We start from the raw sequence: 18,563 nt of genomic DNA, 5'->3' as shown, positions 1-18,563 counted from the left end.
TAAATGGGGGAAAATTGGGAAAATTTGGTGGGGAGGAGGGTAAAATAAGGGGAAATTAGGAAAATGGGAAAAAATGGGGGGGAAATGGTAAAAATGGGGAGAAATGGAAAATAAATGGGGGGAAAGGGAGAAAAATGGGGAATAAATGGGGAGGGGAAATTGGGGAAAATGGAGGAAAATGGGAGAAAATGGGGAAAAATGGGTGGGAAGGGGAGAAAAGGTGGGAAAACACCAAAAAAAGGGGGAAAGGGGAAAAGGGAGGGGAAAAATCGATGTCATGGGGGGGATGGGCGGGTCCGGCCCCTCCCCCACCCCTCCCCCTCCCCCCCATTTAATCCCGGTCCTCCCCCCCTCCCCCACATTCGGCCCCCGAATTTGGGACCCCCCGGAGCTTTGGGGACCCCCGGAATTTGGGAATTTTGGGAGGTAAGTGGGGACCCCCGCCCAAATTTGGGGTCGTGCCCCCTCCCCCCCCCAGGGTGGGCGGTGACGTCATCGGGTTGGGGACACCCCCCCCTCTGTGACCGCCCCCCCCCAAAAAATCCTGGAATTTCCCCCCCAAAAAAGATCCCCGGATCCCCCAAAAGTTCGGTGTTTCCCCCCCCAAAAAAAAACCTCCCGGAACCCCCCAAAAATCTTTAAAATCCCCAAAATTACGGGAAGTTCCTCAAAATTCCGGGAAGTTCCTCAAAATTCCGGGAAATTCCCCAAAATTCCGGGATTTCCCCCCCCAAAAAAAAACCCACTTGGGACCCCTCCCAAATTCTGGGGACCCCCAAAAATTCCCAGAACCCCAGAATTCCGGGATCGTCCTAAAAAAATTCCTTAAAGTGCCCCAAAAATCTCCTCAGAATCCCCCAAAACTCCTCAAAATGCCCCAAAATCCGGGATTTCCCCCCAACACCTCCCTTGAGACCCCCCCCCCCAAATTCCGGGGACCCCCAAAACTCCTCGAACCCCCAAAAAACCTCCTGAAATACCCAAAATCTCCTTTAAAACTCCGGAAATCACCTTTGAAAACCCCAAAAATCCCCTGAAAATCCCCCCAAAATCCCGGGATTTCCCCCCAAAACCCCCCCTTGGGACCCCCCCAAATTCGGGGGGACCCTCCCCCCGGCCCCGCCCCTCCCCCGGTGCCGGCCCTCCCCCCGGGGGTGTCACACTGGGTCCCTTTGTCGCTTTTTTTGCCCTTTTTTGCCGTTTTTTTGCCGCTTTTTGTGGCTCTTGGGTCGCGGCTCGCGCGGAATTCGCGCGTGGGGGGAGGGGCGGGGGTGGGGGAGGGGCGGGGGGGGCTCGGGGGGGGAGGGGACCCCGTGCCCGGTGTTGTCACCCGCCCCCGGCACCGCCTGGGACCGGCGGGGACAATGGGGACAATGGGGACAGTGACACCAGGGCACTGGGAGGGACTGGGAGCGACTGGGAGGGACTGGAGGGGACACTGGGGGGGACTGGGAGCACTGGGAGCACTGGGAGCACTGGGGACAGGGACATCGAGAGGTACTGGGGACACTGGGAGCACTGGGAGCACTGGGGACAGGGACATCGAGAGGTACTGGGAGCACTGGGAGCACTGGGGACAATGGGGACAGTGACACCAGGGCACTGGGAGGGACTGGGAGCGACTGGAGGGGACACTGGGGGGGACTGGGAGCACTGGGAGCACTGGGAACAGGGACATCGAGAGGTACTGGGGACACTGGGGACAGGGACACTGAGAGGTACTGGGAGCACTGGGAGCACTGGGAGCACTGGGGACAGGGACACTGAGAGGTACTGGGAGCACTGGGAGCACTGGGGACAATGGGGACAATGGGGACAGTGACACCAGGGCACTGGGAGGGACTGGGAGCGACTGGGAGGGACTGGAGGGGACACTGGGGGGGACTGGGAGCACTGGGAGCACTGGGAACAGGGACATCGAGAGGTACTGGGAGCACTGGGAACACTGGGAGCACTGGGGACAGGGACACTGAGAGGTACTGGGAGCACTGGGAGCACTGGGAGCACTGGGGACAATGGGGACAGTGACACCAGGGCACTGGGAGGGACTGGAGGGGACTGGAGGGGACACTGGGGGGGACTGGGAGCACTGGGAGCACTGGGGACAGGGACATCGAGAGGTACTGGGAGCACTGGGAGCACTGGGGACAATGGGGACAACGACACCAGGGCACTGGGAGGGACTGGGAGCGACTGGGAGGGACTGGAGGGGACACTGGGGGGGACTGGGAGCACTGGGAGCACTGGGAACACTGGGGACAGGGACACTGAGAGGTACTGGGGACACTGGGGACACTGGGAACAGGGACATCGAGAGGTACTGGGAGCACTGGGAGCACTGGGGACACTGGGAGCACTGGGGACAGTGACACCAGGGCACTGGGAGGGACTGGGAGCGACTGGGAGGGACTGGAGGGGACACTGGGGGGGACTGGGAGCACTGGGAGCACTGGGAACAGGGACATCGAGAGGTACTGGGGACACTGGGAGCACTGGGAACAGTGACACCAGGGCACTGGGAGGGACTGGGAGCGACTGGGAGGGACTGGGAGCACTGGGAGCACTGGGGACAGGGACATCGAGAGGTACTGGGAGCACTGGGGACAATGGGGACAATGGGGACAGTGACACCAGGGCACTGGGAGGGACTGGGAGCGACTGGGAGGGACTGGGAGGGACTGGAGGGGACACTGGGGGGGACTGGGAGCACTGGGAGCACTGGGAACAGGGACATCGAGAGGTACTGGGAGCACTGGGGACAATGGGGACAGTGACACCAGGGCACTGGGAGCGACTGGGAGGGACTGGAGGGGACACTGGGGGGGACTGGGAGCACTGGGAGCACTGGGGACACTGGGGACAGGGACACTGAGAGGTACTGGGAGCACTGGGAGCACTGGGAGCACTGGGGACAGTGACACCAGGGCACTGGGAGGGACTGGGAGCGACTGGGAGCGACTGGGAGGGACTGGAGGGGACACTGGGGGGGACTGGGAGCACTGGGAGCACTGGGGACACTGGGGACAGGGACACTGAGAGGTACTGGGGACACTGGGGACACTGGGAACAGGGACATCGAGAGGTACTGGGAGCACTGGGAGCACTGGGGACAGTGACACCAGGGCACTGGGAGGGACTGGGAGCGACTGGGAGGGACTGGAGGGGACACTGGGGGGGACTGGGAGCACTGGGAGCACTGGGAACAGGGACATCGAGAGGTACTGGGAGCACTGGGAGCACTGGGGACAATGGGGACAGTGACACCAGGGCACTGGGAGGGACTGGAGGGGACTGGAGGGGACACTGGGGGGGACTGGGAGCACTGGGAGCACTGGGGACACTGGGGACAGGGACATCGAGAGGTACTGGGAGCACTGGGAGCACTGGGGACAATGGGGACAGTGACACCAGGGCACTGGGAGGGACTGGAGGGGACACTGGGGGGGACTGGGAGCACTGGGAGCACTGGGAACACTGGGGACAGGGACATCGAGAGGTACTGGGGACACTGGGGACACTGGGGACAGGGACACTGAGAGGTACTGGGAGCACTGGGAGCACTGGGGACAGTGACACCAGGGCACTGGGAGGGTCTGGAGGGGACTGGAGGGGACACTGGGGGGGACTGGGAGCACTGGGAGCACTGGGGACACTGGGAGCACTGGGGACAGGGACACTGAGAGGTACTGGGAGCACTGGGAGCACTGGGGACAGTGACACCAGGGCACTGGGAGAGACTGGGAGCGACTGGGAGGGACTGGGAGCACTGGGGACACTGGGGACAATGGGGACACTGGGGACACTGAGAGGTACTGGGAGCACTGGGAGCAACTGGGAGGGACTGGGGGGGACTGGGAGCACTGGGGACACTGGGGACACTGGGGACAGGGACATCGAGAGGTACTGGGAGCACTGGGAGGGACTGGAGGGGACACTGGGAGCACTGGGGACACTGGGAGGGACTGGGGAACAGCTGGGGACACAGGGGACTGGGGATACTGGGAGCACTGGGAGCACTGGGGACACTGGGGACACTGGGGACAGGGACATCGGGACGTACTGGGAGGGACTGGAGGGGACTGGGAGCACTGGGGACAGTGACATTGAGACGTACTGGGAGTACTGGGAGGGGACACTGGGGGTACTGGGGACAGGAGCCCTGGGGGATACTGGGGATACTGGGAGGGCACTGGTGGCACTGGGGGATACCGGTGCCACTGGAGGTGGCACTGGGAGGGCACTGGGATATACTGGGATATACTGGAGATGATACTGGGATATACTGGGATATACTGGGATATACTGGAGGTGATACTGGGATATACTGGGATATACTGGAGATGATACTGGGATATACTGGGATATACTGGGATATACTGGGATATACTGGTGCCACCGGAGGTGACCCCGGTGTCCCCCTGTCCCCAGTGCCACCATGAGCCACCCCCCGCTGCTGCTGCTGCTGCTGCTGCTGCCGCCAGGTACTGGGAGTTACTGGTTTGTACTGGTTTGGGGTTTGGGGTTACTGGTTTGGGGTTTGGGGTTACTGGGAGGGACTGGGAGGGGACTGGGGGGGAATTTGGGGTTACTGGTTTGGACTGGTTTGGGGTTTGGGGTTACTGGTTTAAGGTTTGGGGTTACTGGGAGGGACTGGGAGGGGACTGGGGGGGATTTGGGGTTACTGGTTTGGACTGGTTTGGGTTTTTTCCTTACTGGTTTGGGGTTTGGGGTTACTGGTTTGTACTGGTTTGGGGTTTGGGGTTACTGGGAGGGACTGGGAGCCCCAAATCCTCCTTTAATGTCCCTGGGGGGACCCCAAAACCTCTGAAAGGACCCCAAAAAAACCCCAAAAATCTGAACCTTAAAACTTCCCTAAAGAACCTAAATAAACCCTAAATAACCCCAAAAATCCATAAATTACCCAAAAAATCCCCAAAATCACCCCAAAAATCCCCTAAAGAACCTAAATAAACCCTAAATAACCCCAAAAATCCATAAATTACCCAAAAAATCCCCAAAATCACCCCAAAAATCCCCTAAAGAACCTAAATAAACCCTAAATAACCCCAAAAATCCATAAATTACCAAAAAAATCCCCAAAATCACCCCAAAAATCCCCTAAAGGCCCTAAAAAAACCTCCTAAATAACCCCAAAAATCCTTAAATTACCCCAAAAAATCCCTAAATAACCCAAAAAAAAAACCCCTTTAAAAATCCAAAAACCCCCAAATACACTCAAAAATGCCTAAACAACCCCTGGAATGACCCAAAAAATTAAAAAGCACCCCCAAAAACCCCTAAAAAATCCCCTAAAAACCCCCAAAAATCCCTAAAGCCATCCCAAAACCCCCAAAATCCCCAAAACCACCCAGAAATTCCTAAAAAAAAAATCCCCAAATCCTTAAAATCATTTCAAAATCCCCAAAACCACCCAGGAATTCCTAAAAAATCCCAAAATCCCTTAAAATGCCCCCAAAATTTCAATTTTTAAACCCTCGGGACTCCCCAGCCCCCAACTTTGGGCATCTGGGGACCCCAAGTTCCCCAAAATCCACCCCAAATCTTCTTTTTTTTTCCATTTCCCCCCATTTTTCCCAATTCCCAGGAATCTTGGGAACCTCTTGGGAGCCCCTAAACCCCCAAAAATCTCCCCAAAATCCTCCTAAACTGCCCCAAATCTCCCGTTTTCCGCCACACGCCCACCCCAAACCCCACGGAATCTGCCCCAAACCCCCGATATTTCCATTTTTCCCGATTTTCCCCCTTCCCCCCGAACTCCCAGGAGCTCTGGCCGCCTCCTGACCCCCTCCAGGACCCCTAAACCCCCCTAAACCCCCTTAAACCCCCCCAAATCTCCCGTTTTCCCGCCACACGCCCACCCCAAACCCCACAGAATCTGCCCCAAACCCCCGGTATTTCCATTTTTCCCCATTTTTTTCCCAAATTCCCAGGAATATTGGCCGCCTCCTGACCCCCTCCAGGACCCCTAAACCCCCCTAAATCCCCTTAAACCCCCCCAAATCTCCCGTTTTCCGCCACACGCCCACCCCAAACCCCGCGCCATGCCCCCCAAACCCCCGGTATTTCCATTTTTCCCGATATTATTTCCATTTTTCCCGGTACTATTTCCATTTCCCCCGGTATTTCCATTTTCCCGGTATTTCCATTTCCCCGGTATTTCCATTTTCCCCGGTATTTTTTCCATTTTTCCCGATTTTTCCCCCTTCCCCCCAAACTCCCAGGAGCTCTGGCTGCCTCCTGACCCCCTCCAGGACCCTTAAACCCCCCCAAATCTCCCGTTTTCCGCCACACGCCCACCCCAAACCCCACAGAATCTGCCCCAAACCCCCGGTATTTCCATTTTCCCCCGATTTTTTTCCCAAATTCCCAGGAATTTTGGCCGCCTCCTGACCCCCTCCAGGACCCCTAAACCCCCCTAAACCCCCTTAAACCCCCCCAAATCTCCCGTTTTCCGCCACACGCCCACCCCAAACCCCACAGAATCTGCCCCAAACCCCCGATATTTCCATTTTTTCCCGATTTTCCCCCTTCCCCCCAAACTCCCAGGAGCTCTGGCCGCCTCCTGACCCCCTCCAGGACCCCTAAACCCCCTTAAACCCCCCCCAAATCTCCCGTTTTCCGCCACACGCCCACCCCAAACCCCACAGAATCTGCCCCAAACCCCCGGTATTTCCATTTTTCCCCATTTTTTTCCCAAATTCCCAGGAATTTTGGCCGCCTCCTGACCCCCTCCAGGACCCCTAAACCCCCCTAAACCCCCTTAAACCCCCCCAAATCTCCCGTTTTCCGCCACACGCCCACCCCAAACCCCACGGAATCTGCCCCAAACCCCCGGTATTTCCATTTTTCCCGATTTTCCCCCTTCCCCCCGAACTCCCAGGAGCTCTGGCCGCCTCCTGGGCCGCCTGGATGCCGCCGGCGGTGGCGGGGCTGGCGGGCTCGTGCGCCTCCATCCCGTGCCGCTTCTCGTACCCCGAGGAGCTGCGGCCGGGCTCGGTGCAGGGGCTCTGGTACTTCGGGAGCCCCTACCCCAAGAACTACCCGCCCGTGGTGGCGCGGTCCCGGCCCGGGGCGGTCCACGAGAGCTTCGCGGGGCGAGCGCGGCTCGTGGGCGACCCGGGGCTGCGGGACTGCTCGCTGGAGCTGGGGCCGCCCCTGAGCCCCGAGCTCGCCGGCCGCTACTACTTCAGGGGCGACCTGGGCGGCTACAACCAGTACAGCTTCAGCGAGCACGCGGCGCTGCAGGTGCTGGGTGAGCGGCTGTGCGGCGGACCCCGGGAACGGGGGGGTTAACCGGGTTTGGGGGTGTTAACAGTGAGTTTTTGGGGGGTTTGGGGGGGTTTAACCGGGTTTGGGGGGCGTACCGTGCGTTTTTGGGGGGTTTAACCGGGTTTGGGGGGGCGTACCGTGCGTTTTAGGGGAGTTTGGGGGGATTTAACCGGGTTTGGGGGGCGTACCGTGCGTTTTCGGGGGGTTTAACCGGGTTTGGGGGGCGTACCGTGAGTTTTCGGGGAGTTTGGGGTGTTAACAGTGAGTTTTTGGGGGGTTTAACCGGGTTTGGGGGGCGTACCGTGAGTTTTCGGGGAGTTTGGGGGGTTTAACCGGGTTTGGGGGGCGTACCGTGAGTTTTCGGGGGGTTTGGGGGGGTTTAACTGGGTTTGGGGGTCGTACCGTGCGTTTTTGGGGGGTTTGGGGGGGTTTAACCGGGTTTGGGGGTCGTACCGTGCGTTTTCGGGGGGTTTGGGGGTGTTAACAGTGAGTTTTTGGGGGGTTTGGGGGGGTTTAACCGGGTTTGGGGGGCGTACCCTGCGTTTTTGGGGGGGTTTAACCGGGTTTGGGGGGCGTACCGTGAATTTTCAGGGGTTTGGGGGGTTTAACCGGGTTTGGGGGGCGTACCGTGCGTTTTAGGGGAGTTTGGGGGGATTTAACCGGGTTTGGGGGGCGTACCGTGCGTTTTTGGGGAGTTTGGGGGGTTTAACCGGGTTTGGGGGGCTTACCGTGAGTTTTCGGGGGGTTTAACCGGGTTTGGGGGGCGTACCGTGCGTTTTTGGGGAGTTTGGGGGGTTTAACCGGGTTTGGGGGGCTTACCATGAGTTTTCAGGGAGTTTGGGGGGATTTAACCGGGTTTGGGGGGCGTACCGCGAGTGTTTGGGGGGTTTAACCGGGTTTGGGGGGCGTACCGTGCATTTTTGGGGGGTTTGGGGGGATTTTCCCGGGTTTTTGGGTGTTTACAGTGAGTTTTTGAAGGGTTTTGGGGGGATTTTCCCGGGTTTCGGGGTGTTTACAGAAACTTTGGGATTTTTGGGGTTTTTTTGCAGAATTTTGCGGATTTCCAGGGGGTTTGGAGTGAGGTTTTGGGAGGAGTTCTTTTGATTTTTGGGATGTTTGGAGTCAGATTTTGGAGGGTTTTCAACTTGGGACATCCAGAACTCGATTTTTGGGACATTCAAAACCCATTTTTGGGATAAAGTTGGGGGATTTTTGGGGTACCCAGACCCCCATTTTTGGGATATTTGATCCCCATTTTTTGGGATAAAATTGGGGGATTTTTGGGGTATCCAGACCCCCATTTTTTGGGATAAATGAGACCGGAATTGGGATTTTTGGGATATTTGGACCTCACTTTTGGGGATAAAAGACATTTTGGGACATTCTGACCCCATTTTTGGGGATAAATGAGGCTGGAAATGGGATTTTTGGGGTATCCAGACCCCGGTTTTGGGCCGGAATCGGGATTTTTCCCCTTTCCAGCCCCATTTTTGCCCTTTCCGACCCCGAATTTTCCAGCTCTTTCCAGAGGAGCCGGTGCTGGAGGTGTCCCCAGAGGTGGTGGCCAGAGAGGGTTTTGGGAAATAGTCATTTTTTGGGATAAATGAGGCTGGAAATGGGATTTTTTGGGATGTCCGGACCCCATTTTTGGGCTGGAATTAAGATTTTTGCCTCTTCCAATGCCATTTTTTCCCCTTTCCAGCCCCGTTTTTCCCCTTTCCGACCCCGAATTTTCCAGCTCTTTCCAGAGGGGGCCGGTGCTGGAGGTGCCCCAGAGGCGGTGGCCAGAGAGGGTTTTGGGAAATACTCATTTTTTGGGATAAATGAGGCTGGAAATGGGATTTTTGGGATGTCCGGACCCCATTTTTGGGCTGGAATTAAGATTTTTGCCTTTTCCAATGCCATTTTTCCCCTTTCTAGCCCCGTTTTCGCCCTTTCCGACCCCGAATTTTCCGGCTCTTTCCAGAGGGGCCGGTGCTGGAGGTGCCCCAGAGGTGGTGGCCAGAGAGGGTTTTTGGGGGATATCCATTTCTGGGATAAAGTTTTGGGCTAAATGGGGCCGGAATTGGGATTTTTGGCGTTGCCAGCCCCGTTTTCGCCCTTTCCGACCCCGAATTTTCCGGCTCTTTCCAGAGGAGCCGGTGCTGGAGGTGCCCGCCGAGGTGGTGGCGGGCGCGGTGGCCGAGCTGCGGTGCCGCGTGCCGGACTCGTGCCCGCGCCAGCGGCCGCGCCTGCGCTGGGAGGGCGCCCAGGAGCTTCCGGAAGCTTCCGAGCGCGAGTGGCGCGAGGACGCGGCCGGCGCCGGCTCCGTGGTGGCCCGGCTGCGCTTCCGGGCGCGGCGCGAGGACGGCGGGCGCAGGTTGGGCTGCCAGGTGACCCTGCCCAACTCCAGCCTGGCATTCAGCGCCGGCGTGGCGCTGGACGTGCAGTGTGAGCACCTGGGCGCACCCGGGAGCGGAGAAATGGGGGGAAACGGGGAAAATTGGGGATTTTGGGCACACCTGGGGGCACCTGAGCGGGATAGGAACACACCTGGGCACACCTGGAGGGATAGGAACACACCTGGGCACACCTGGGCACACCTGGGCGCACCTGGGAGCGGAGAAATGGGGGGGAAACGGGGAAAATTGGGGATTTTGGGCACACCTGGGGGCACCTGAGCAGGATAGGAACACACCTGGGCACACCTGGAGGGATAGGAACACACCTGGGCACACCTGAGCAGGATAGGAACACACCTGGGCACACCTGGGAGTGGAGAAATGGTGGGAAATGGGGAAAATTGGGGATTTTGGGCACACCTGGAGGGACAGGAACACACCTGGGCACACCTGAGTGGGATAGGAACACACCTGGGCACACCTGGGAGTGGAGAAATGGGGGGAAACGGGGAAAATTGGGGATTTTGGGCACACCTGGAGGGACAGGAACACACCTGGGGGCACCTGGGGGCAGCTGGGAGAGCACAAATGAGGGGAAATGGTGAAAATTGGAATCTGAGCAGATTTTGGGGTCCCTAACACACCTGGACAGGTATTGGGCAGGTATTTTGGGGTCCCTAACACACCTGGGCTGGTGTTGGGCAGGTATTTTGGGGTGTTTTTTGGGTCCCTAACACACCTGGGCAGGTATTTTGGGTGTTTTTGGGTCCCTAACACACCTGGGCAGGTATTTTGGGTGTTTTTGGGTCCCTAACACACCTGGGCAGGTATTTTGGGTGTTTTTGGGTCCCTAACACACCTGGGCAGGTATTTTGGGTGGTTTTGGGTCCCTAACACACCTGGGCTGGTGTTGGGCAGGTATTTTGGGGTATTTTGGGGTGTTTTTTGGGTCCCTAACACACCTGGGCAGGTATTTTGGGTGTTTTTGGGTCCCTAACACACCTGGGCAGGTATTTTGGGTGGTTTTGGGTCCCTAACACACCTGGGCTGGTGTTGGGCAGGTATTTTGGGGTATTTTGGGGTGTTTTTTGGGTCCCTAACACACCTGGGCAGGTATTTTGGGTGTTTTTGGGTCCCTAAGACACCTGGGCAGGTATTTTGGGTGTTTTTGGGTCCCTAACACACCTGGGCAGGTATTTTGGGTGTTTTTGGGTCCCTAACACACCTGGGCAGGTATTTTGGGTGGTTTTGGGTCCCTAACACACCTGGGCTGGTGTTGGGCAGGTATTTTGGGGTATTTTGGGGTGTTTTTGGGTCCCTAACACACCTGGGCAGGTATTTTGGGTGTTTTTGGGTCCCTAACACACCTGTCCCCCCAGACGAGCCGCAGGTGCTGGAGGTGTCGGGCCCGGCCGAGGCCCTGGAGGGCTCGCAGGTGCACCTGGGCTGCTCGGCCGAGGGCCGGCCCCCCCCGCTGCTCACCTGGTTCCGGGGGCCGCAGGTGCTGCGGGAGGAGCCGGGGGCGCCGGCGCTGCCGCTGCACCTGGCCCAGGTGAGCCCCCAGGACAGCGGCACCTACACCTGCGTGGCCGAGAACCGGCACGGCCGGCACAACCGGAGCCTGGAGCTGCACGTGGCCTGTGAGTGACGCACCTGGGCACACCTGGGCGCACCTGGGGACACCTGGGGACACCTGGGGACACCTGGGGACACCTGGGCACACACCTGGGCATACCTGGGGACACCTGGGGACATGTGGGACACACCTGGGGACACCTGGGGACACCTGGGGACACGTGGGGACATGTGGGACACACCTGGGCACACCTGGGCACACCTGGGCACACCTGGGCACACCTGGGGACACCTGGACACACCTGGGGACACGTGGGGACATGTGGGACACACCTGGGCACACCTGGGCACACCTGGGCGCACCTGGGGACACCTGGAGACACCTGGGGACAGCTGGGCACAGACCTGGGCATACCTGGGGACGCAACTGGGCACACCTGGGGACAGCTGGGCACACACCTGGGCATACCTGAGGACACGTGGGGACATGTGGGACACACCTGGGCACACCTGGGCACACCTGGGGACACCTGGGTACACCTGGGGACACCTGGGTACACCTGGGGACACCTGGGGACATGTGGGACACACCTGGGCACACCTGGGTACACCTGGGGACACCTGGGGACATGTGGGACACACCTGGGTATACACCTGGGCACAGCTGGGTACACACCTGGGCATACCTGGACACACCTGAGCACACCTGGGGGCACCTGGGCACAGCTGGGCACAGCTGGGTCCCCCTGCACATCTGACTCACCTGTCTCACACCTCTCTCACCTGTCCCTATCTCACCTGTCTCTCACCTGTCTCACCTGTGCCTCACCTGTGTCTCACCTGTCTCTCACCTGTCTCACCTGTCTCTCACCTGTCTCACCTGTCTCTCACCTGTCACCTGTATCTCACCTGGCTATACTTCACCTGTTTCTCACCTGTATCTCACCTGTTTCACCTGTATCTCACCTGTCCATATCTCACCTGTCTCACCTGTGCCTCACCTGTCTCTCACCTCTCACCTGTCTCTCACCTGTCTCACCTGTGTCTCACCTGTCCATATCTCACCTGTCTCACCTGTGCCTCACCTGTCTCTCACCTCTCACCTGTCTCTCACCTGTCTCACCTGTGTCTCACCTGTCCATATCTCACCTGTCTCACCTGTGCCTCACCTGTCTCTCACCCGTCCATTTCACCTGTCTCTCACCTGTCTCTCACCTGTGTCTCACCTGTCGCCTGTATCTCACCTGTCTCACCTGTATCTCACCTGTCCGTCCCTCACCTGTCTCTCACCTGTCTCACCTGTGTCTCACCTGTGCCTCACCTGTCCTTGTCTCACCTGTCTCTCACCTGTCTCACCTGTGTCTCACCTGTGTCTCACCTGTCCATCTCACCTCTCACCTGTCTCACCTGTATCTCACCTGTCTCTTACCTGTCTCACCTGTCTCACCTGTCCATCTCACCTGTCCTTGTCTCACCTGCCCCGCCGGTGCCTCGCCTGCAGACGCTCCCCGGCCGCCGGTGCTGAACGGCTCGCTGTGGGTGCTGGCAGGTGAGCAGGTGCGCCTCACCTGCGCGGCCGCCAGCCACCCGGCGCCCATCGTGACGCTGGCCCGCGGGCGGCGCGTGGTGGCCACCGCCGTCTACGAGCCCCAGGTGAGCCTGGAGCTGCCGGCCGCCGCGCCCGAGGACGCGGGCGAGTACCTGTGCCGGGCGGAGAACCAGCACGGCGAGAGCAGCCTGGCCTTCAACGTCACCGTGGAGTGTGGGTTTGGGGGGAAAAACGGGGATTTCGGGAAAAATGAAAAAAATGGGAGAAATGGGGGGAAAAAAAATGGGGGAAATGGGAAAAAATGGTGGGAAAAATGGAGGAAAAAAATGAGGGAAAAAATGGGGATTTGGGAGTGAGAGCAGCCCGGCCTTCAACGTCACCGTGGAGTGTGGGTTTGGGGGGAAAAACGGGGATTTCGGGAAAAATGAAAAAAATGGGAGAAATGGGGGGGGGAAATGGGGGGAAAAAAATGGGGAAAATGGGGGGGAAAATGGGGGAAAAAATGGGGATTTGGGAGTGAGAGCAGCCCGGCCTTCAACGTCACCGTGGAGTGTGGGTTTGGGGGCAAAAACGGGGATTTCGGGAAAAATGAAAAAAATGGGAGAAATGGGGGGGAAAAATGGGGGGAAATGGGAAAAAATGGGGGGGAAAATGGGGGAAAAAATGGGGGGAAAATGGGGATTTGGGAGTGAGAGCAGCCTGGCCTTCAACGTTACTGTGGAGTGTGGGTTTGGGGGGGAAAATGGGGATTTTGGGAAAAATGAAAAAATGGGGGGAAAAAAAGGGGGGAAATGGGAAAAAATGGGGGAAAAATGGGGAAAAATGGGGGGAAAAATGGGGGGAAATGGGGGAAAATGGGGATTGGGAGTGAGAGCAGCCCGGCCTTCAACGTCACCGTGGAGTGTGGGTTTGGGGGGAAAAATGGGGATTTCGGGAAAAATGGGGAAAATGGGGGAAAATGGGAAAAATGGAAAATTGGTATAAAAATGGGGGGGAATGGTATTTTTGGGGTGAAAACAGGGATTTTGGGGGAAGTGGGATTTTTGGGGGGAAAATGGGATTTTTGAGGGGGAAAAACCGTGGATTTTGGGAAAAATGAGGAGGGAAATGGGATTTTTTTTTTGAGAAAAACAGGGATTTGGGGAAAAATTAGGGGGGAAATGAAATTTTTTTGGGGAAAAACAGGGATTTTGGGAAAAATGAGGAGGAAAATGGGATTTTTTTGGGGGGAAAAACAGGGATTCAGGGAAAAATTTGGGGGAAAATGGGATTTTTTTGCAGAAAAACAGGGATTTTGGGAAAAATGAGGGGGAAATGGGATATTTTTTGGGAGGGAAATGGGATTTTGGGGGTGAAAATCAGGGATTTTGGGAAAAATGAGGGGGAAAATGGGATTTTTTTGGGGGTGAAAAACAGGATTTTGGGAAAAATGAGGGGGGAAATGGGATATTTTTTGGGAGGGAAATGGGATTTTGGGGGCGAAAAATGGGGATTTTGGGAAAAATGAGGGGGGGAAATGGTATATTTTTTGGGGGGAGAAAAAGGGGTTTTGGGTAGATTTGGGGGTGAACCCCCCCTGAGGCGCCCCCCCTCCCCCCAGACCCCCCGGTGCTGCTGCCGGAGTCGCGCTGCGCCCCGGCGGGGGAGGGGCTGGCCAGGTGCGTCTGCGCCGCCGCCGCCGTGCCCCGCGCCCGCCGTGGCCTTCGAGCTGCCCTCGCTGAACGCCACCGTGGCCGAGGGGCACCGCGACTTCGCCCTCACCTGGCGCTCAGCCGGCGCCGTGACGGCGGCGCTGACGCTGCGCGGGGGCCTGGAGCCGCGGCTGGCCGTGGTGTGCGCCGCCCGCAACGGGCACGGCGCCGCGCGGATGCAGCTGAGGTTCCATCACCCAGGTGAGGCGCGCAGCTGGGCGCAGCTGGGCTGGGGGGGAACGGGGGAAAACCGCTGAAAATCGGGGGGAATCGGGGGAAATCGGTGACAGTTTGGGGGGAAATCGGTGAAAATCGGGGGAAAACCGCTGAAGATCGGGGGGAAACCGGTGAAAATTGGGGAAATCGGTGAAAATCGGGGGAAATCGGTGAAAATCGGGGGGAAATCGGTGAAAATCGGGGGGAAATCGGTGAAAGTTGGGGGAAATCAGTGAAAATTGGGAGAAATTGGTGAAAATTGGGGATTTGGGCACACCTGGGCACACCTGGGCACACACCTGTGCCTCACCTGTCCATGTCTCACCTGTCTCACCTGTCTCACCTGTGTCTCACCTGTCTCACCTGTCCATGCCTCACCTGTGTCTCACCTGTCCATGTCTCACCTGTCCATGTCTCACCTGTGTCTCACCTGTCCATGTCTCACCTGTCCATGTCTCACCTGTGTCTCACCTGTCTCACCTGTCCATGTCCCACCTGTCTGTGTCTCACCTGTCTCACCTGTCCATGCCTCACCTGTGTCTCACCTGTCTCACCTGTCTGTGCCCCACCTGTATCTCACCTGTGTCCCACCTGTCCATGCCTCACCTGTCCCACCTGTCTCACCTGCAGCGGGGCTGGTCTGGGCCAAGGTGGGCCCGGTGGGCGCGGTCGTCGCCTTCGCCGTCGTCATCGCCCTCGTCTGCTACCTGAGCCAGAGCCGCCGCAAGTGAGCCCCGCCCCCCGCCGGCCACGCCCACCGGGGGGCCACGCCCACCTGGGGAGGGGGGGACAGGTGGGAAAAGGGGGGAGGCCACGCCCACAGAGATGTACAGTCCAACAGGCCACGCCCACCAAGAGGTATGGCCCAATAGGCCACACCCACTGACGAGGGTGCCCCAATAGGCCACGCCCACAGAGGAGTATATCACAATAGGCCACACCCACTAAGGCTATAGTCCAATAGGCCACGCCCACAGATGGGTATATCCCATTAGGCCACGCCCACTGAGAGTTAGGACCCAATAGGCCACACCCATTGAGGGTCACACCCCAGTAGGCCACACCCACTGATAGTCCAAGATGCCACGCCCACTGAGAGGTAGGGCCCAACAGGCCACGCCCATAATGAAACGTGGTTGAAAGAGGACACGCCCACATTAGGCCACGCCCACATTGGGACACATAACTATTGGCCACGCCCATAGTGGGACCCGCCCCGAGAAGTCACGCCCATACCGGAACACGCCCCCAAAGAGGCCACACCCACACACACCACACAGGGACCTTAGAGGCCACACCCCTTCTATGCAAATTCCACATGTCCACACCCAAAGAGGCCACGCCCTTCAAAGGCCATTTCTGGTAATGCCCCACCCAACCATGCCCTGCCCATCTGAAGACCACGCCCCTAAAGCTGAGCCACGCCCACGGGGTGGGGGGAACTGAGGCACGGGAAGGGACTGGGGGTGGGGGAACAGGCGTGGCCAAGGCTCGCGAGGCCACGCCCCCGCCCCGCCCCTGCAGGAAGGCGTCGGGAAGCCCCGAGGTGACCCCGGTGACCCCGTCAGGGGGGCGGGACCCGGAGCCACGCCCACTTCAGGTGAGGGGGCGTGGCCAAGGAGAGGGAGGGGCCAAGAGTGGACTTCGGGGGGGGGGGGGTCCCAGGTGGGAATTTTGGGACTTTTTGGGGGCAATTGGGGGCATGGAGGGGGGAATTTGGGGGTCCTGGGTGGAATTCGGGGACTTTTGGGGGGTCCCAGGTGGGGCTTGGGGTCTTTGGGGACACCTGGGGACATTGAGGGGTCCCGGGGTGGAATTTTGGGGACATTTGGGGACATTTTGGGGCACTGGGGAGGGAACTTGGGGGTCTCGGATGGAATTTGGGGGGTCCCAGGTGTGAATTTGGGGACACGGGGGAGGGAATTTGGGGGTCTCGGATGGAATTTGGGGGATTTGGGGGGTCCCAGGTGTGAATTTGGGGACACACGGGAGGGAATTTGGGGGTCTCTGATGGAATTTGGGGATTTGGGGGGTCCCAGGTGTGAATTTGGGGACACGGGGGAGGGAATTTGGGGGTCTCGGATGGAATCTGGGGATTTTGGGGGGTCCCAGGCGGAATCGGGGGACATTTAGGGGCACGGGGGAGGGAATTCGGGGGCTCCCAGGTGTGCCCAGGTGTGCCCCGCCCCTCCCCCAGGCGCGCTGGCTGCGCGGGGCCGTCGGGCGCTGGGCGCTGGGGGTGGGGGAGGGGCCGGCGGCCCCGCCCGAGGCCGCCCCTCCCCCCCCGAAACCCGCCCGGGGACCCCCCGAGGAGCCCCCGGAGTACGCCGAGATCCGCGTCAAGTGACCACGCCCACCACGCTCCTGGACACGCCCACTGTGAACCTGGACACACCCACCTCACCTGAACCATGCCCGTCACACCTGGACACGCCCACCTGACCTGGACCACGCCCACCACAATTGGAAACACCTGGGCATGTCCGTTGCACCTGGACCACGCCCACCACACCTGGACACGCCCACCAGACATGGACGTGGCCGCTTGGACACGCCCACCGCACCTGGACGCCTCAAGAAGATCCAAATAGTGGCCACACCCACCTCACCTGGACCACGCCCGCCTCACCCAGGCAGCACCGGGATCCGCATCACGTGGCCACGCCCATCTCACTTGGCCACGCCCACCTGTTTATCCTGGCAGTGACCACACCCATCTCCTGGACACGCCCATGTCCCTACCTGGCTACGCCCACACTTGTGACCACACCCACCACATGCCCACGCCCACTTTCCCACTGGCCACACCCATCCCTCTGTGGCCACGCCCATCCGCCTCTCCTGGCCACACCCACCTCACCCTGACCATGCCCCTTGTGGCCACACCCCTTTCCTCCACGGCCACGCCCATCTCACATTGGCCACGCCCATCCGGCCTCCGGGCAGGCCCCGCCCCCTCCCCGTTAATTATTTATTGCCCCTCATTAATTAACGAGCGCCGCCCCTCCCCCTCCGTGACCTCTGACCCCCAAATAAAAGCGGAAGTGCCCGAAGGGGCCCCTGGAGTCGGGATTTGGGGAATTCCGGGGATTCTGGGGAATTTCGGGGAACTCTGGATAAATTTCAGGAATTCTTGGGAAAAATCAGGTCAATTTGGGGGGATTTCAGGAATTTCAGAAATTTTGGGGTATTTCGGGGAATTTGGGGAAATTTTGGGGAATTTTGGGAAAATATAGAGGAATTTTGTGGGAATTCAGGGGAATTTTGGGATTAATTTGGATTTATTGAGATTTATTGGGAATTTGGGGGGTTTTGGGGGGAATTCCTGGGATTTTTCCCTGATTTTCCCGTTTTTCTCCGATTTGTCCCACTTTTCCCAATCCCTCCAGAACTTCCCCCAATTCCCAACTCCCCAAATCCCCCCAAAAAAACCCTAAATTTCCCCAAAATTCCCCCCCAAAACCCCCAAATTTCCCGCCAAAACCCCCAAAATCCCCCAACACACCCAAAATCCCAAATTTCCCCCCCAAATCTCCTCAATTGCCCCAAATCCCCCTCAAAATCCAAAATTTTCCTCCACAATCCCAAAATTTTCCCCCAATTTCCCGCCAAATCCCCAATTTCCCCACCAAAACCCCCCAAAATCCCCTAAATCTCCCGAAAATCCCAAATTTCCCAAATCCCCTCCAAAATCCAAAATTTCCCCCAAAATTTCCCCCAATTTCCCCCCAAAATCTCCAACCTTCCCGACAAATCCCCACTTTTCCCAGCAAATTTCCCCCCAAGTTCCCAAATCTCCCGCCATATCCCCTTGATTTCCCCCAAAACCCCCCAAATTTCCCACCAAAATCCCCCAAAATC

The 18,563-nt window shown here is 58.4% G+C and overlaps 2 protein-coding genes across 2 annotated transcripts in view; both read left to right on the top strand.

Annotated features, from left to right (window-relative positions):
• The first annotated feature begins 4,428 nt into the window (after window positions 1-4,428).
• Window positions 4,429-17,071, top strand: LOC137466738 (Schwann cell myelin protein-like). Its single transcript, XM_068178420.1, is given in 10 exon segments — window positions 4,429-4,481; window positions 6,902-7,273; window positions 9,424-9,720; window positions 11,051-11,311; window positions 12,748-13,008; window positions 14,396-14,487; window positions 14,489-14,687; window positions 15,333-15,429; window positions 16,227-16,302; window positions 16,900-17,071. Coding segments are annotated over 10 exon segments (1,851 nt in total). The 5' UTR covers window positions 4,429-4,435; the 3' UTR covers window positions 17,050-17,071.
• A 42-nt stretch (window positions 17,072-17,113) lies between these two features.
• Window positions 17,114-18,563, top strand: part of RNF31 (ring finger protein 31) — a 29,949-nt gene continuing 28,499 nt past the window's right edge. The window contains exon 1 of the mRNA XM_068178396.1: window positions 17,114-17,292. Coding sequence (XP_068034497.1) covers window positions 17,114-17,292 — 179 coding nt within the window. The remainder of the gene's footprint in view (window positions 17,293-18,563) is intronic.

Source organism: Anomalospiza imberbis, unplaced genomic scaffold (genome assembly GCF_031753505.1).
Source record: "Anomalospiza imberbis isolate Cuckoo-Finch-1a 21T00152 unplaced genomic scaffold, ASM3175350v1 scaffold_43, whole genome shotgun sequence".
NCBI classification, from domain to species: domain Eukaryota; kingdom Metazoa; phylum Chordata; class Aves; order Passeriformes; family Viduidae; genus Anomalospiza; species Anomalospiza imberbis.
Note: the sequence above shows the minus strand (reverse complement) of the source record. Positions and strands in the feature narration are given on the sequence as shown.